The sequence below is a fragment of the Tauraco erythrolophus genome, chromosome 3 (assembly GCF_009769465.1).
Source record: "Tauraco erythrolophus isolate bTauEry1 chromosome 3, bTauEry1.pri, whole genome shotgun sequence".
In the NCBI taxonomy this organism is placed as follows: domain Eukaryota; kingdom Metazoa; phylum Chordata; class Aves; order Musophagiformes; family Musophagidae; genus Tauraco; species Tauraco erythrolophus.
Window position 1 is genome coordinate 96,160,774 of NC_141467.1, and position 18,692 is coordinate 96,179,465.

The 18,692-nt window shown below is 38.0% G+C and overlaps 1 protein-coding gene across 4 annotated transcripts in view; it reads left to right on the plus strand.

Moving 5' to 3' along the window:
* EFR3A (EFR3 homolog A) overlaps nt 1-18,692 on the plus strand; it is a 68,252-nt gene that overhangs the window by 9,597 nt on the left and 39,963 nt on the right. For all 4 annotated transcript variants that reach the window (XM_086608850.1, XM_086608851.1, XM_086608852.1 and 1 more), the window contains exons 5-6: nt 8,679-8,800; nt 12,486-12,635. In XM_086608850.1, coding sequence (XP_086464976.1) covers nt 8,679-8,800; nt 12,486-12,635 — 272 coding nt within the window. The remainder of the gene's footprint in view (nt 1-8,678; nt 8,801-12,485; nt 12,636-18,692) is intronic.

The window sequence follows — 18,692 nt, forward strand, 5'->3', positions numbered from 1 at the left end:
GTTGCAGTTCAAGGAGGCAGGAGGGCTTAGTAGAGTGATGCTGCTCTGGAGTAGAATTTCTTATCATGGTGGAATGCAGAAAGTCCTTTGTGTCCCAAACTAACAGGGCAGCTTTACTGAGGGTAATGAAATGTAGATATAAATGTATTTAAATATCTTTGAGCCAGACGACCCTACTTCTTTTGATTTCTTTGTATAATAATGCCTGGGTGAGACCTCTTAGGGAAATAGCTTTAGAACTTATTTCTTGGGCTGCTAAACAGCAAGATGTACCTCACTTTCCAGTTTAGAAAAGAGTCTTTAAAAAAGAGACCAAGGACAACTCAGGAGACTACAGACCAGTCAGCCTTACCTCTGTGCCAGGTAAAATCATGGAACAGATTCTCCTGGTAGCTGTACTAAGGCACATAAAAAATAACCAAGTGGTTGGTGACAGCCAATATGGCTTCACTAGGGGCAAGTCGTGCCTGACTAATTTAGTGGCCTTCTACAACAAAGCTGCAGTGCTGGTTGATGTGGGTAAAGCAACGGATGTCATTTTCCTGGACTTGTGCAAGGCGTTTGACACTGTCCCACATGACATCCTTGTCTTTAAAATGGAGAGACACAGATTTGATAGAGGGACCACTTGGTGGATAAAGAATTGGCTGGATGGTTGCACTCAAAGAGTTGTGGTCAATGGTGTGATGTCTACATGGAGACCAGTGTCAAGCAGTGTTCCTCAGGGGTCTGTTCTGGGTCCAGTGCTGTTCAACATCTTTGTCAGAGACATGGATGACGGCATTGAGTACACCTTCAGTAAGTTTGCCAATGACACCAAGTTGTGTGGTGCCTTGGACTCACTTGAGGGAAGAGATGTCATCCAGAGGGACCTTGATAGGCTTGAGAAATGGGCCAGTGCAAACTGCATGAGCTTCAACAAGTCAAAATGCAAGGTCCTTCACCTGGGTTGGGCCAACCCGAGGCACAAATACAAACTGGGCACAGAGTGGGTTGAGAGTAGCCCTGGAGAGAAGGATTTGGGGGTGTTTATAGATGAGAAGCTCAACATGAGCTGGCAGTGAGCTCATGCGGCCCAGAGGGCCAACCGCATCCTGGGATGTATCAAGAGAAGCGTGGTCAGCAGGTCAAGAGGGGTGATTCTCCCCCTTTACTCTGCTCTTGTGAGACCCCACCTCGAATACTGCGTCCAGTTCTGGTGTCCCCACCATAAGAGAGACACAGATTTATTGGAGCGTGTTCAGAGGAGGGCCACAAAGATGATCCAGGGGCTGGAGCACCTCTGCTACGAGGACAGGTTGTGGGAGCTGGGATCATTCAGCCTTGAAAAGAGAGGACTTCAGGGGGACCTAATAGCTGCCTTCCAATACCTGAAGGGAACCTACAGGAAGGCTGGGGAGGGACTTTTTACAAGAGTGTCCACTGATAGGACAAGAGGAAATGGGTTTAAGTTGAAGGAGAACAGATTTAGATTAGATCTTAGGAAGAAATTCTTCAGTATGAGGGTATGGCTATCACCCATCTGGCTTGAATTGGTAATTACCTAATTGAGGTTTAGGCCCTGCTTACAAAAGGTGGGCCATTTCCACCTGGCTGCAGGAGATGCAATGACATCCTTGGAGCTGCAGCCTAGGCTGGTGAGCAACATGAGGGTGATGAGACTTTGGAATAAATTGCCCAGAGAAGTGGTAGATGCCCTCTCCCTGGAGGTGTTCAAGACCAGGTTGAACGGAGCCTTGAGTGGCCTGATCAGTTGAGAGGTGTCCCTGCCCATGACAGGGAGGTTGGAGTAGATGATCTCTAAGGGTCCCTTCCAGCCTGTGCCATTCTATGATTCCAGTTGTGTAAAATCCTTGGTGGCAAACAATTACTGCCAACCTCCACACGTCACTTCCAAATGAATGTTACTGAACAGAGCTCCACCGTATGGTCATCCGTTTGATATCCCTGTCAGCTCCTAATGAACTTTATAAGCAAAGCAGATTAATGGACTTTCTAAATTAGGAGAGAATTTATGTTTGTCTGTTGTAAAAGTCGGTAACCAAAACCAATTATGTTTTCCTAAATAAGATGTCAAATTTTGTGAGGAGAGTGAATCTATATGGCTATTCAACAGTATTCCAAAGGCTAATTTTAGCCTAATTATGGTAATTTCCCTAGGTCCCTTCGGAGAGAACGGAGAGAAAAGATAAGTCTTTTTGTGTTGACTCAAAAGGAGCGAAGCCATTGGCACTAACAGCTTGTCTGTTACCAAGGACACTGACCTTGTGCTCCTAAATACATTTTGTCGGATGTGGAGAAAGTTTACCATCATATTTAGTGGTTTTTAGTTTTTCCTCTCCTCCTGAAGGAAATAAATAAACAAACAAACCAAAAAAATCCAAACACGAGTAGAGATGGTAGAGTGACTGAATGATCTTTCACATGCTTTAGTTACTCTGATATACCACTTCGGAGTGGAAACTGGTATTGTCTGGAAGAGAAGAGTAAACTGTGTATGAAGTAAATGTCTTTAAACTGGTTAAAAGCCAGGCAATATTGGGAAAAGTTTCCATAATAACTTTAGGTTAAACTCAATTTCAGCCCAGTACAAGTTTATAGTCTGCTTACACTTAAAAAGATTTGCAGTATTGTTGTGGCTATAAGTAGATCTTGATTATTTTCTGTTCCAAAGCTGAATTTCAGAGCTTCACTGGGATACAAAGTGACGTCTTTCAAGTACGATTCAGCTGTCTGTCTTGAGTTGTATTTTTTTCTCAGCCTCACAAACAAATTTTGCTTCAGCTGTGGGGCCTCTTGTGATTGCTCGGAAGTCAAGGTTTCAGATGAAACAAATCTGTGTTCTGAATGACTGCAACTAGTTTAAAATCTTGGAATGATCTGAAAGCTCCCACTATATTCCAAGGTTTTTTCCCTGACTTCCAAATACCTCTGTTGGAATGCAGAACTTATTCTACTTGGTGCTCTATATCTTAAAAAACCCCCAAAGTTGCATTCAGCAGTTTGTCTTCTTAAATTCTGTTTTGAAGTTAAATTTCATTTTTTAATTTGATTTACTTCTGAAAAGCTAGCTTGAAGATTACTATTCTATAATACCAATTGTTTTTCATTTATATACTTTTATGCTTGATCTTCAGTTTACATATAATTATTTCTTATGACTTTTTGTATGTTGCATTTGTAAATTATGTTAGCTTATTTCCTACAGCAGCAATGATTTTTTTAATAGCATAATTGTGAATCTACTTATGGAGACAGATACTTGAAAACAAGTTAAATTCAATAGTAGGTATGTTGAATTGTGGTTTTTTTTGAAGTAGACCAGATTTCAAATTGGCAGTGTCTATGAAGTTCAAAATGTCTTTTTCTGTCATGGAAGATATTTTTATTAACTATGTGCTAGGATAGCATATGCTGCTGAGGAAACTGGAAAAATATGGTGGGAAAAAGTGAGATTTCTTTGGCTTAAGTATTACAGAATCTGAAGGCTGATCGCAATAAGCTTTTACTTAGAAACTTATGGCAATGCTGTATTTCCCTCTCTAACCATTTTGCAGAATTTCAGTAACCAAGTGTCACATAAAACATCTCTCTCCCTCGTTTACAAATAGTTAAATGTATTGCTTAGATCCATTGTGGTCACATTAGGAGGATAGAATGAATTAATTATGCCTGTTCTGCATGTCTAAACAGCTTTAAAGTCTTTGAACTTGTGGTGAAATTTTTTTTGGACAAGAGAGAATTTTTTTTTAATTTGGTAAAATTTTCATCTTAAACTACTTTGACAAAACTCAGTTGAATACAAAACATTTTAAGAATATTGACAGGGTGAATTCTTCTTTGTATTTTGATAGTAAAACATTGCTTTTTCATCTGAAAAATAGCAGATGTATGTAGAACCCAGTATTAAAACATTTTAAATTATTTACCACAAATGATTTCTTTAGTTGATAAAGTGTTTCATTTTAGAAGGACAGTTGCTTCTTAGGAGCAGTGAAATAACAATTATCGTCAGTGACAGTGTTGGGCTTCCTGCCCATCAGAAGGTGACTGTTATTGCTAGTTGTCATCATTTGTTATTTAAAAGGAGACAAGCAGTATCCCAAGTGGAAAAGTGACCAGTCAGTGCCTGATATAGCAAGAAGATTTTTATATTTGTTGGTGTTGGCTCATAAAAGCAGTTAGTTTTGGCAGTATTGAAGTGCATGTGTATGTAAAAATAGTATAAAATGTCAAGACTGTGAAATTAAAGAATGTCAGAATTGATATTCCCAGTACAGTACTCATTTGTTTGTCTTGCTTGTCTGCAGCGTGCTAATATGGAAGTATGTGATGGAAACTTATCTTTATTACAAGATGCTTCTTTCATTCTGTGCACCAATACAGAATCATAGAATCATAGAATGGTTTGGGTTGGAAGGGACCTCAAAGATCATCTAGTTCCAACCCCCCTGCCATGGGCAGGGACACCCTCCACTACACCAGGTTGCCCAAAGCCTCATCCAGCCTGGCCTTGGACAGTTTCAGGGACCGAGCATCCGCACCTTCTCTGGGCAACCTGTTCCAGTGCCTCACCACCCTCAGAGTGAAGAATTTCTTCCTTATATCTAATCTAAATCTGCCCTCTTTCAGTTTAAAGCTATTGCCCTTAGAAAAGCCGCGGTGTTTGCCCTTTTTGCATTTGTTCGGTGAAGTGCATATGTACACTCACACACTTCTCCTTGGTGCTGTGCTGTGCAGCTTGTATGAGTCTTATGTTTATAGGACATCATGTCTTCCTATGTGGTAGTTTCCTAATAATGAAACACAGTAGCTTTGTCTATAAAGGATGATATCCATCAGTATCAGCACCCTCTTTCCCCCATCTGAAACATGAGAAAATTGCAGGTGGTAGAAGACAGACTGGGGAGCTCAAATATAAAAAAAATACTGCTCAGATTCAGCCTACTATGTTTACAGGGAGATACTTTAAGTAACACAGCTCAAACTTAAATATGATGCATGCTGATTGTTCTTGAATTGCTGCAAAAAACTGACTGTCTTTAAAGACATCCAGGGTCCATTAAAAGTTAGGATTTTTCTCCTACTGTACTTGCTACATGAGTGATAAGGTTGCTTAAATATATATAAGAAATTATGTCCTTAGGAATTTAATTTGCGAACTTGCATTATTTACTTCCAGGACTCGCACAGTCTCTCTCTCCCTGGTAATATGATCCAACTTTCTTGGCTCAGTCTGGAACAAACAACATCTGAAGAGATAATACATTCCTTCTTTATTTTGTGATTGATTTATATGTTTTTGTACTGATTGAATTTTATTGGTTTCAAAATTAATGGAAATAAGATATTATCAATGTAAGTTCCTTTTTGTACCTTCTGTATTGTACAAGTATAGAAGATGCTTATACTGGTAAAACTTCCATAAATTACCAGTGGGTGATTGCAAGCATTTAACTATGATTGAATGACATGTTTACGTCTATAAAAGCTTTGTAAGTATTTCCTTGGCAAGTGCTTGGACTTTTCATAAGAGTTTTGTCCTTTTTTAGGTTGAATAATTTTTATATTTGAAGTATGCTTGAAAATATCTTAGTTGTTTAGGAGTAAAATATTCTTTATTTAACAAAAGTAACAGCTTAAGGGCACCACTGCTAAACAAGGAGAAGGTATAGACTCGTGTACTGTAAAACCTGAAAATTGCAATAAGGAAATGGAATTGTATACTTTACTGAACTGATAGTTCAACTCAAAACTGTTATCACAGTTAGCTTTTCTGTGGCTGAAATGTTCAGCCATCTGAATGCTAATCCTGGAATATGCTTCAGAAATGCTTTATGTTCAGTGGGTGATATTATTTTGTTGTACACATGAAGAAATTTTTAAAAATTGCCCATTCTGAACATTTTAATGTGTGTGCCATTTTGAGAGTTGTAACTTCTGGGTACTTGCTTCCTTGCTACACAGATACGTCATGATGCAGGAGAAATATCCAGAGTGGGAGAGAGTCCCTGGCCCTTTCTTGGCCTAAATTCATTGTTTATTCTTACAAAATAATTTCTTGATACAATGAATCTTTCTTCTGGTAAAACAGTTATCAGAGTTATATTAAGTCTTCATGTTGGAAATCCTGTCAGTCAAATAATTTTGTATTTTAGATAGTATTAATATGCTAATATTAATTGATGGTTGAGTTAATATTCTCATGGCCACTCCCATAGTGTTGTGCGTGCTTTGATCTTTTTGCTTCCTTTCTTTTACATTCTTTTATTTAAGGTTGCTGGGTGAATCAGTTGTAGACTTGGACACTTGCATGTCTGGAAAATACTAAGATCGTATGGATCTTTTTTTTTTTTACCCCTGGGCTTTATGCTTTATTAAATTGTAAGAATTAATTAGGTTCCTGTCTTCAAAAAATATTAGAAAATCTGTTTCTACTTTGTAATTAACAATTCCATGAAACAAACAAGCGAGACGTAAGACATTTAAAACATTTTCCAGGGTCTATTGGGAAGGAAATTGTCATTTTAATAACTCACTGTACTGAAAAAAAAGTATGGTTGCTGTTTGTGGTTTGTCTTTCAAACTGTGGCAGTAAACTGGACAGAATTGGTTTTTGACTGTTTGTCACTTTCTTATGACCTGGCTATACAGGATATTCCCTCCAGAAGGACTAGTGTTACACAGTTTTGCTCCGTTTTCAGTAATGGCTGAGAATACAGTCTTAGCAAACAGTATCATTTTCAGCTGCATCTGTAGCTTTCAGTGGGTGAACTGGTAGTGCAGCTGAAAGGGCCAAGTGTTCTAGATAAAACAGAAAAAAGACCTTAGAAAAGAGTAGAAAAAGTGGTGCATTTTTTTTCTGAAATACACAGCTTTCACTTTCAGGTTGAAAATTACCTCAAAACGTCCACAAATCAGTACGCTGTAGACTCTGCTGAAGTACTTCAGGGTTGTCTATGTTAACGTGCTGATAAAAGCAGGTTCTGCATCTTGACAAGTAAACAAGAAATGCCTCAGCCTGTGCTCAGCAATTGGTGAGAAGAATACTGGGGTGAGAAGAGATGGAGGGATCTTAATGGGACATCTCCCTGCTTCGGGGCAGAACCAGCACTATGTTCAACCTTTCCTTTCCCTTTTTTTCTTCCCCCTAGTCTGTTCTTAAAACTGTCAGTGATGGAGAATCCAAAATGTCTTTAGGCAGTCTGCTCACTTTAGAAAGGAGGAGTTTTTTAGTGTCTCACTTCGGTAGCCTTTGCTTCATGGTAAGCCTGTTACTGCTTTTCCTATTACCATTGGGCAAAGAAAACCATTTATTTCTTTTCTTTTTATAGCTATCTTCTGTACATTGTAAGACTAATCTCTTTTATGCAGCTCTAGACTAGATAATTTGATGTCTTTCAGTCTTTTTAAACAGGTGTTTATCTAAAGCTTTGTTCATCCCTTGAATAATTGAAGGACTGTATCAGTTAATCACCATCTTGAGCTGTGGTGCTTCAGCTGGGTGCAGTACTTCATCTAATGGTTTATTAGTGCCAATTAGATGGCAAAAATTTCTTCATAGGTGTCATGGGTAGTACACATGTATCGCAATACATTGTTTTCTTTTTCATACCGGTATAACAACATTGACTTTTGTTGAATGTGCAGTTTCTTTTCTGCATTCAGCTTGTATTTGTACAGCTGTCTTAAAATGGCATTTTGCATTTGTCATTCCTAAATTGCATCCTTGCTTTCTCAGGTCCTGTTTCCAGTTAGTCAAGAACCAGGCATGAAGTGTGCCTGCAGTCCTAGCCAGCTTATTGTTCTTTTTGCAAATTTGATGAGCCCACTCTGTCATCTTAAGTCTCTAGAGAAATTCAAATACTACTGTACTCTAGACAAGCCCCTTCAGAAGTTCACTCAACACATTGTTGTAGTTAGATGATTTACAAGTGTTTCTGTGTTTTTTCCAAGCTCTTTTTGCATCTATCTTATGGGAAGTGTTCTTTTGACAGTGTTTTTCTAGCTTCCCTTTGAGAATTTTGTGTATTTTTTGTCAACAGCATAACTGACGTTAAAATCTGACAGATGCTGCTTCATCTGGATTCACAGAATCTATTTCCTTGTCATAGGAATAATTTAGGCTGGGTTGATGTGATTTGTTCTTGACAAATCCATGTTGACTGTTACTTAGCCCTTCTTTCTTCTACTTACTTTGTAGATGTTTGCAAATTGGAATTTTTTTTCAGAGTGTCTTTCTGTAAATGTCATTAAAGTTGACTGGAATAGAATTCCGTGACTCCTTCTTTTTCTGTTTTGTAAAGATAGACAGAATTGACAGAATGCCTCCAAGTTTATTTCCCTTAAGTTTTGTTAAGTCAGAATGTTGCTAGTGATGGTGTACCATTTGATTGCTTGGACTGCTCTCTACAACTACCTGAAAGGATGTTTTACTGAGGTGGGTTATGGTCTCTTCTCCCAAGTAACAAGCGATAGGACAAGAGAAGATGGCCCCAGATTGCACCAGGGGAGCTTTAGATTGGATATGAGGAAAAATTTCTCGACTGAAAGGGTTGTCAAGCACTGGAACAGGCTGCCCAGCAAAGTGGTGTTACTTCTTAAATGAAGCTTAGTATTCGTTATTCTCTTTTGGGAAAGTGGTATCAAAACCTTTTTTAATGTATTTCATTTTCCAGTTTGTCAAATTTGCCAACATTGAGGAAGACACACCTTCGTATCACAGACGCTACGACTTCTTTGTGTCTCGATTCAGTGCCATGTGTCATTCATGTGACCACGATCCAGAAATACAAACCAAGTAAGTGCCGTTCTGTATGTATTACAGAAAACTGTCTGAACACATTAATGTAGTCTGTAATACAGCTTTTATTATAATATGTAGTGGAATAGTTCATTCCATAGGAAGAAAATCAAAGTCTGACTTTTTTAATAACACTGAATATTGCAAATCTTAGGTGACTAGAACTCTTAGAATATTTAAGTGGAATTTTACCTGAATAATACCTGCCAGACTGCGTGGATTGTCTCCAGAAAGGCACCACTTATTACTGTAAACGTGTGTGAGTTGCATAACTCATTTGAGAAATTAATGGAGCTACTTACGTGAATAGCAAAAGCATATTTTGAGCCTTCTATTTGAGAATTACTCATTAAAATTGATTTTTCTTAGATGTCTGCAGTATGATACTGTGGGTAAAACTGAAATGCTCTCACAAATTAGGATTACAATTTTTTACACTATTATGTAAGCATCACAATTTTTTTACTTCAGCTCCCCCTGCCGATGTGCTCTTTATATCAATGGGCACTCAGTATTTCACTCCTGAGAGTTTTAGAAAACTTCAGGCTTTTCAGATTATATGGTTTACATCTCTGTTGTACTCATCTTTTTTATTTCCATGCATTAAATTGTTCAGCCAACTGTGAAAAATCTGTATGCTGAACATTTATTCAGCCCTTTGGGTGTACTGCTGTTAAGTTAGCTGCAACGCATAAGGATTTTTTGTAAAAGCTTGCAGTTTTAAAAATCCATGAACTGTACTTTCAGAATGAATGAATACTGTGTACATCGCTTAGGAAAAAAAACAAACAGCAAAACGAAAACAACAAATTCAGTCCTCCTTTAGTCTTCTGGTTCATTCCTCATTTTTTGTAATTTACTGCTGTCTTTTTTGTCACCTTATTCCTGTGCATAGGGTTCTGCTGTAAACTTTGTCTCTAAAAGATTTGGAATTAAATGCGCTTGCTTCTCCTGTACTTTGCCCCCTGCCCACACCTCCTTTCCCTTAAAGAAGATTATTCCAGTAAAGGGTTGTACAGGATGGTGCCGTGAATTGTTTGGGGAAGAACTGAAGGGATGGTACATTGTAGTTGAGGACCAACGGGCAAAGAGGATGGAAACTTCTTCAGCAGGTGTCACCAGTGAAACCAGCGTATCATACAACTGCCTCATAACTTAAGCTTCTGTCAGGTGCAGTAATTTACCTGACGCTGATGGTCACAAATAGTGTTCATAAATGTTTTAATGAGCTTTTTGAGATTTTGCCTTTTTAGGCTTAATGAAACGGAAACAAATGTTAAACTGCTTACTTACCGTAAACCATTTCATTGGAGGTTAGGAAATAAGCTAACTCAGCTCAGGAGTTTTAGTGCTACTTTCAGCTTCATTCCCCCTTGCAAATGAGAGGTAATATCAGTAATGAACTAGAGCATGGAATGAATTAAGAGACTGGTACATTCCTGATTAGTCTATAACGTATGATCTACCACTCATAAGGATACCCCAGAGTAACATACCTCAAAGCTGTGAGTGCTGTAGGAGTAGGAGAACTGTGCTAATCTTCTGCTCTTCAGATTGTCAGCCTGCACCAATGTTGGTATTTCAGTTTGCAATGTTGATGTACCCTTAGTCAGGGAGGAATTTCGTCCTAGTGATGCAAGACCATACATGACCTTGATTTAAACGTAACCTCCGCTTTAATACCTATCTGAGCATTCTTTAGAGGAATGAAATCTTTCCTAGATGTGGTGAATTTTAATGCTGCAGCTTCCTCAGTACTTCAACCTCTAGTTTTCAACCTCTTGTACAACAGTAAGAGCATGAGATTAGTGCTAGTGGAGCTCCAGTACACAGAAGTGTGGCCTTTTTTCCCCCATCTGAATCATTATTTTACTCAGGTGATGAAATGCACAGCAGTATCATTTTTTCCGCATCATCTTAAACAGTTTGAATGTATCTCTCTTTAAAGAGATCTTTATGAACAACAATCCAGAGTTCTTGGAATTGGCATACCAGATGTGCTGTAGGGGCTGAGGTAATTCAACAAAACAGATGAACTATGACTGCAGGCTGCAGTTCTAAACACAGACATCATAAGTAGTTGATATCGTTGATGGGGCCTAGGAAGTAACTCAGCTCATCCTAAAACAGACATCTGGAGTCACTGTTCACCTGCTTAGCTTGAGGTTCCAGTGAAGTGACTGACTTGAATGGGAGCTTGAACATCGTCTACACACATAGTCAGGTAATGTCGGCTCCCCAGTCTGAGTGCCACCTGGTAAGTGAGATTTCCCTTTCTGCAGCGGAGGTCAGTGCTAGTATTTAATGTCTCTAAAGTGTCAGCAAAACTTGATTACCTTAAAAACTAATAATTAAAAAGCAAAAAAAACCCCTTGTGTCAGTGATGGAATTTTGGAAGCTCTGTATTTTAATCTTAGATCCTTAATATTGAAAACTTATTATTGGATACTGCACTGCAGTTGTAATGCAGCAATAGCAAGTGCTTTTCTAGCTTTTTGTGCATCCTTCTTGTTCTCTGTTTTTTATGTAACCCTATTAAAACTGTCTTGAAAGGTCTAGAATGGTTATTGGATCCATGTTGAATGCACATGTGTTTGTTTAGAAAGAGCTGAAAAAGAGGGGGCTACAGATTTAAGTATTAAAAATAGAAATCGAAACATAAAAATAATTATAGAGTTTGATTAGCTCTGTAGTTCATCTAGCAAATGTTTTAATTTAGCGAATTTGACTGAACAAAGGTTAGTTATGTGTTGGCCATACTGAAATTAAGATTTAAAAAATGAGGGATGGATTTTAATAGAAATAATTTCAAATTCTAGCAAAGTTTGTGCTTATTTCACTTGATGATTGTATCACCCTTTCATCTACTTGTTTCCAGTAAGTAAAATTCTATTCCTACAATTTATTATAATGGCTAATTTGTTGTTACCACTTCAAAAAAGAACATTTTGCCATTCATTTCGTTGCACAGATTATCCTGCAAACTATTTTTGTATAACAAAATAATGAAAATAGCTAACAGCTAAACTAAGTGGGTTTTAGAACTTGTATTATTTTTTTCTTTGTATGATTTTATTGTTGTTGATCAGTTCTCAGTTAATTTTGTTCAAACGGTTTTAGGATAAAAGTGCTTCCTCCTGTGTGTCAGGCTTAAGTTGATAGAATTGTCCTTTGCTTTCTGTGTTGTGAATCTTGCACAATTCTGTAAGGATTTTTTATGATTGATCCAGAACCTTAATTACAACTTTTAAAGGTATGATCACAAGACTGTGGTAGATACTGCTTCAGGTTTGCTGTGATAACTTCACAGCATTTTTCTTCAGCACTGGAATGGGTTGAGTTTCAACCGAAAGGAAGTAAATTGCATAGAGCTGATGGGTTTTATCCACGTGACTTTCTTCTGGAGGTGGTATACACAAGTTTGAGTATTCCTTGATCAGAGTCAGTGTTATCCTGACAGATCCTCTTCTGTTCAGCTGTATGTTTTGTCAGCTCCCTTGTAAGCTATAAAGGTGTTTAAAGCCAATAGACAACCTTAATGAATCGGCCAAATTTCCAAATTACTGCTTGTGAGAACCTAATGAAGTTCCACACTGCAGAACTACTACTGTCTAATAGGTAACCAGCCATCCTGGGAGGCACTGTGTTTCTCCTTTTCCGTAATACTTTTTTCCTTCCTTAGGATCCGAATTGCTGGAATCAGGGGCATTCAGGGAGTGGTTCGGAAAACAGTTAATGATGAACTTCGAGCGACTATATGGGAACCTCAGCACATGGACAAGATAGTACCGTCATTGCTGTTTAATATGCAGAAAATAGAAGATATTGACAGGTATTTTTATTCCTGGTCGTCTGCATGCTTTTCAAGGAATCTTTGGGCTTAGTTTTTATGATAGATATATTTTTCTTTTCTTTTCATTGGAAATAACTACTGATGTTTACTAGCTGAGTCTCCTTGAGACTGATAGCACAGCTCTGCTTAACTTCTCTTAATGTTTCTTGTCTTAAAGTCTTTTCACCCACCTGCATGCATTTCGCTTGTTCTAGATTCTATCAGTCTAAAAAATACTCCAGAAATTGTATGTCCGTATTTCAACTTCTTAAAAATTGTAAACTATTTGTTTTCTAATGTCAGATAGAGAGACCAGTAAGCAAAGTTTGTAGGAGACTGAAATGATTTTGCTAGTTATGTTTGTTAAAAATTGAGGTTTTAATTCCCATTTAGCCATTAGTAACAACTATCTCTCCTGCAACACAACTTAAAGTGAGGATTTAAAATTTCTTTATACGTAGACACCCTTCTCTTCTTTTGCTTCCAGTGGCTCCTAGGCATGCTACCTGCCAGGTATGCCTTCAAAAAAGATCTCTGATAACTGATGTAGAGGATATGCCAGTCACCTTATAATTGAAAAGTCACTTGTTCTGGTCAATGTCCGTATTTGTGGCTAAAGACCATGTAGATGTAAAAAGTGTTTATTGCTACCACTGGGAAATTTCCATACAACCAACTTCAGCTATGCAAACAAGCTTAAATATTTGTTTCATGTCCAACCCTAGCTGCTTCAGCACTTGCTTGGTAAGTAGGCTCAACAGCCTTCCCATAACAACGTGCTTTTCATGCTTTCACGTGACACGCAGCTTGCTAAATCTGTCAGGTTCCTGGTTTTTTGGTTTGTTGTGTTTTGATGCGTTTTTTCCCCTTTCCTCAGCCTTGTTTTTCTTCTTTTATTTCTGTCAGTTCCTGTGTCTTCTCTAAATGACTAAAATCAATAATTGTCTATCTATCCATGCTTTATCTTTTTACTGCATGTAACCAAGGGCCCACACAGTGTGTATAAAAGTATCCACTTGGATTTTACATCTGAAGAGTGATCTGAATAAGAGACAAAGGTCTCTGAAACTGCTGTTTAAACAAGATTAGCCTAGGTAGCCTTTGCTTGCTTTTACAGGGCTCTTACATGCAGGTGGGCCCTTTCCTTTCTTACTTTTTACAGTGCCCTCAAGCATATACTTTCCTTTATACAGCAAAATTAAACTAACTACTGATGGAAAAATTAACTGAAATGGGATTTGGATCAGCTGCTTAAAGCAGATCAGTTTATATGTACTGCAGGACTAATTTCTGTCATGTGTTGAGCAATGCAGTAGTGGTGGTAGAAAAACAAATCTGTCAAAAAACCCTCTGTTAATTAAATATCTGAACTAGCTGCTTGAAACTTTCTATAATGCACATTCAGTAGAAAAAAAGACTAATGATTTTCCAAGTGGCAAGTAAGGGCCTTGTATGATGCACATGTGACAGAAGAGCTGAAAACAATATTTTTAAGTTATTGATCTGCTGACCTTAAATGATGTTATGGAGAATTTCTCATCTTGTTTTACATATGACTTCATATTCGTGGAGCACAAACAGGCATCTTGAAGAGTAGGAGTAAGAAGCATGTTGTTCTGGCAGACGGAATTAAAGCATTATTTGAGAAAGAGCAGAAATTCCAGAAAATATCCCCAACTTAAGTCTATAGAAAATAACAATTTTTTGTTAAAATTGAAGTACACATAGGTAAAGCTTACCTTAAAGATCAGTGTAATTTTTACTGGTGGAACCTTAGTAGCTTAATTCAAGATTCTTCTGAGTACGTGTCAGATGAGACACTTTTTGGACTTAAAAATTTAATATTTAAACAACTTTTAAAAAATATAATTGTATTTGTGGATGTTGTTATCTGTCCATATATATGAACACACTTACCAGTTACGTGACTATCAGACAAAGTGTAGCATACTTAAAAAATCAGATTGAGTTTTTCCTCAGTTGTACTTTACTACAATTCTGTATTACAAAATAATTACCGTGCATTCTGCAGTATAGTATAAGACATTGCTTGAAAGATGGAGAATGGATTGAGAGCAGCCCTGAGGAAAAGCACTTGGAAGTGCTGGTGGATGAGAAGCTCAATGTGAGCCAGCAATGTGCGCTGGCAGCCCAGAAAGCCAACCGTGTCCTGGGATGCATCCAAAGCAGCGTGGCCAGCAGGTCGAGGGAGGTGATTCTGCCCCTCTACTCTGCTCTTGTGAGATCCCACCTTGAATACTGTGTTCAGCTCTGGAATCCCCAACACAAGAAGGACATGGAGCTACTGGAGTGGGTCCAGAGGAGGGCCACAAAGATGATCTGAGGGCTGGAACACCTCTGCTATGAAGACAGGCTGAGAGAGTTGGGGTGTTTCAGCCTGGAGAAGAGAAGGCTCCAGGGAGACCTTTGAGCAGCCTTCCAGTACTCAAAGGGGGCCTACAGGAAAGCTGGAGAGGGACTTTTTACAAGTGCATGTAGTGATAGGACAAAGAGTAATGGCTTTAAACTGAAAGAGGAGAGATTTCAATTAGTTATAAGGAAGAAATTTTTTACATTGAAGGCGGTGAAACACAGGTTGCCCAGAGAAGTTGCGGCTCTCCCCTCCCTGGAATTGTTCAAGGACAGGTTGTGTGGGACTTTGAGTAACCTGATCTAGGGGAAGGTGTCTCTGCTTATAGCAGGGGGTTTGGAACTGGATGATCATAGAATCATAGAATGGTTAGGGTTGGAAGGGACCTTAAAAATCATCTAGTTCCAACCCCCCTGCCATGGGCAGAGAAACCCTCCACTACACCATGTTGCCCAAAGCCTCATCTAACCTGGCCTTGAAATAATCTTCAAGGTCCCTTCCAAAAGAAACCATTCTATGATTCTATGACTATTCCTCCCTCCTTCAGGTTTTCTGGAAGAAAGTTCGGAAGAGTCAATCATGCATGTTAGTTTATGTGCATCTCTAAAATGGAGTAGGGATGTATGAAATTGGACATCGAAATGGTGTTTTAACTTAGTTTGTAACATATTCTTCATGATAACTGCAGAGCTGAAAGTGCCAGCCTTACTTAAGGCAGAAGGACACTCTAGCACTTGCAGACTTGACTTCATGTCTTTCCAGTGTATCTGTAATGTTCATGTAAGTGCTGTTTTAGCGGTTGATTAGAATGTATTTTTTTCTCAGGGTGAGTGTACACATTCCTGTAGCTACTCCACTCAAAAGTAGTGGTTAAGTCTTACTTCACATGTCTCATCATGTTGACCAATCCTGGTTTTGTGGTATTAAAGAAGTCTCATGCATGAGATGTTGAGTTACTCTGGGCCAGTTTAAGCCTGTGATTAGATGTTTGTGATGAAAAATGCTGTACTTCAAAACGTCCCTCCTTCCAGTTCCTTGTTGTCACCTTTTCTGATAGATATTATCCACAAGAAAGCTGGAAGACCAGTTGAAGAGATTAGTTCTTGCAAAATGCATTTTGTATCTCACTCTTCTGGACTTGTGGTAGTAGAGAAAGTCTGGATGCAGAGAAATACTAGGTTTTTCTGATCTTTGTTTAAAAACCAAGTCAGTGAAACCAAATGAGTACGAGTTGCTCATTTGAATGTAGAAACTTGAGAGGCTGTACAAAGCTGTTCTTTAAAAAGTTAAGAGAGTAATTTTATATTCATTGTCTTTCATGAATGACTTCATCTTTCATCTCACTAAGGAACATTTAGTGAGAAATATGTAGAGGTAGGTGCTGTTAAGGTCAAAACAAAAATGTGATTCCTACAGACAATGGGGGATGATTTTGAATGTGCTGATGCAGTCTGAGATTAATGTTTTAGACTGTGAAGACTGGATGGCAATTTATTCCTTTAACCTATTCTAAAATAAGACGCCGAGCATTGCTGAGGAGTCACCTTCTGTAGGATTGCATATGCAAACGCTTTAAAGATAACTTATTTTTACTGCATTTTAACTAGAATTGTTCCAGACAGACTAGCTGTGTGTGTGCGTTGTGCAGCCTGCTGCCTTCCCCGCCCCCTCAACCTGCCTTTGTAATGCTGCTGCGTTCCAGGGAATCTGTGTCAAAACAGCAATGGGAATGACAGTCCTGCACTGTCATTTGTATCTTCCCTGCGCTGAGAAGGTTGCCCAACTGTCTCGATCAGAGTCTAGGCAGTACAGGAAAAAAAGCAGGGAGATGGAGGGGCACAGCAGCTGGGCAAAGCTGCAGTTCAGTGATATGCGTGGTGGCTTTTATACAAATTGTCATGCCTTTTAAAATTGTAATCATTGTCCACGTGTAAAACTGTTTCTCATTTCTTATCTAACAGAGTGCCTGGGGCTTTTTTTTTTATTAAAATCTGACAAGCGAGCAATGTTATGGTAACTTCTGAAACACTGATGTTACCAGAGGCAACAAGATTTTTATATTGCAACTTTTAGATTGCAGTAGTCTTGAAACATCAGAAGATCCTTTGCTATCAGAAGATATTACAACTATGATGTTACGTGTTCATTTGAACTAGTGGCATTTCAGTATTTGACTTTTTATAATGCTGTGAAGCTACAGTTTTATGATGCTGAAGAGTGAGCATTAACTAAAGCTGATGCTCTTAGTGATCACTTCTAAACGTTTAATGCACAAGCTTGCCCTGCAGAAATGAAAATATGATTAAGGTTTTAGTGTACTGATTTCTGCAGTCTAAAATAAATCTCCTAATGCATAGTTGCATAATGTTAATGTAGGTGAATGAACCCTCACTTAAGTTTCTACAATGTGTTTTGTGCAAACAAAAATACTTGCCACCTATAGGTACAGTACTTCTCAATGAGTGATACTGCACCTTAGGGGAACTAATTTATTTCTTTCTTCCTCAGTCTTCCACCTCTCAACTGCTCTATTTAAATGAAATATTAGTAACAGCTTAATGGTATGTTGTGTGAAGCACTTAAATTCAGAAATACATTTCAAATGCCTTTAATTTGCTCTAGTAATTCAAGTCTCTGTGCTGAAAAGGAGGTGACTTTGGGCAAAGGAAAAAAAACAAAACCCACACCACAGAACACAAAAAATGAATCAAGAAACATTGTCAAGGCCTGCAACAAAAATGAGAACTGGGAAACTGGAAACTCTTCTAGAAAGGCTTTACCTTGCACTTATTTACAGTGCGGGTGCTGATTTTAGTTATTCCACGGTGAGGACAGGCGATTCCCTTCAAAGCTCAGTGGTGGAATATGGGCCTGAGTAGGTTTTAGTTTGTCCAGAACAGTCTGGTTTCTGTAGTTTTGCTTGTGTCTGAATTCTGTCTTTAATTCAATAGTCTTACTCTGGTATTGTACTATGGGAATTAGGCTATTTAAAATCAACCAAGAGAAGAGAAGTAATTGCATATGACAGTATTTGAACTTTACAGAAGTTTGTTCATTGCTGCTGTCATTAGTATGACACATTAAAGCCTTGCTTTGCACTGCAAGATTTATTAAATCATAAGTTAAAATTTCCATATGAAATGAAATTGATATTTAAATGCTGATTTTAATTCCTTTTTAATTTAAAAGGATTTTTATTTTAAATTAAGACACTCATTGGAGTATTTTAGTATCTGAAGGAATAGTAGCTGTGGTAATATTAAATTCTCCCCCACCCATTGCTTTTTTCCTCTCCTCATCGTGTCATCATTTTTTATTGTTCTTTACTATCAGTACTATATTTCTATGACTGAAATAACAGTAATCTTCTTGTTAAAGGACAAGTTTCTCAGTAAAACTTATGCAGTTTAACACTTCTTGGCATATTTATTTGATGCAAAGTTTGATAATCTGTATTTTTTTGTTTTAATTATTTTCTGACTGAAGAAATCAGTTGCCAGGTTTCTTTTTCAGAGTAATGCTTTTAGTGAAAGAATAATCCTCCTTCAACAAGGGACACCTTTATAAATATAGTATGGGCAAATTAACATCAGTATCCACATCTTAAAAATATATTTCCAAATGTGAAAGGTGTTTGGGGTTTTTTCCTGTCCAAGTTATTAGTAACATACTGTGTGTTAAATATG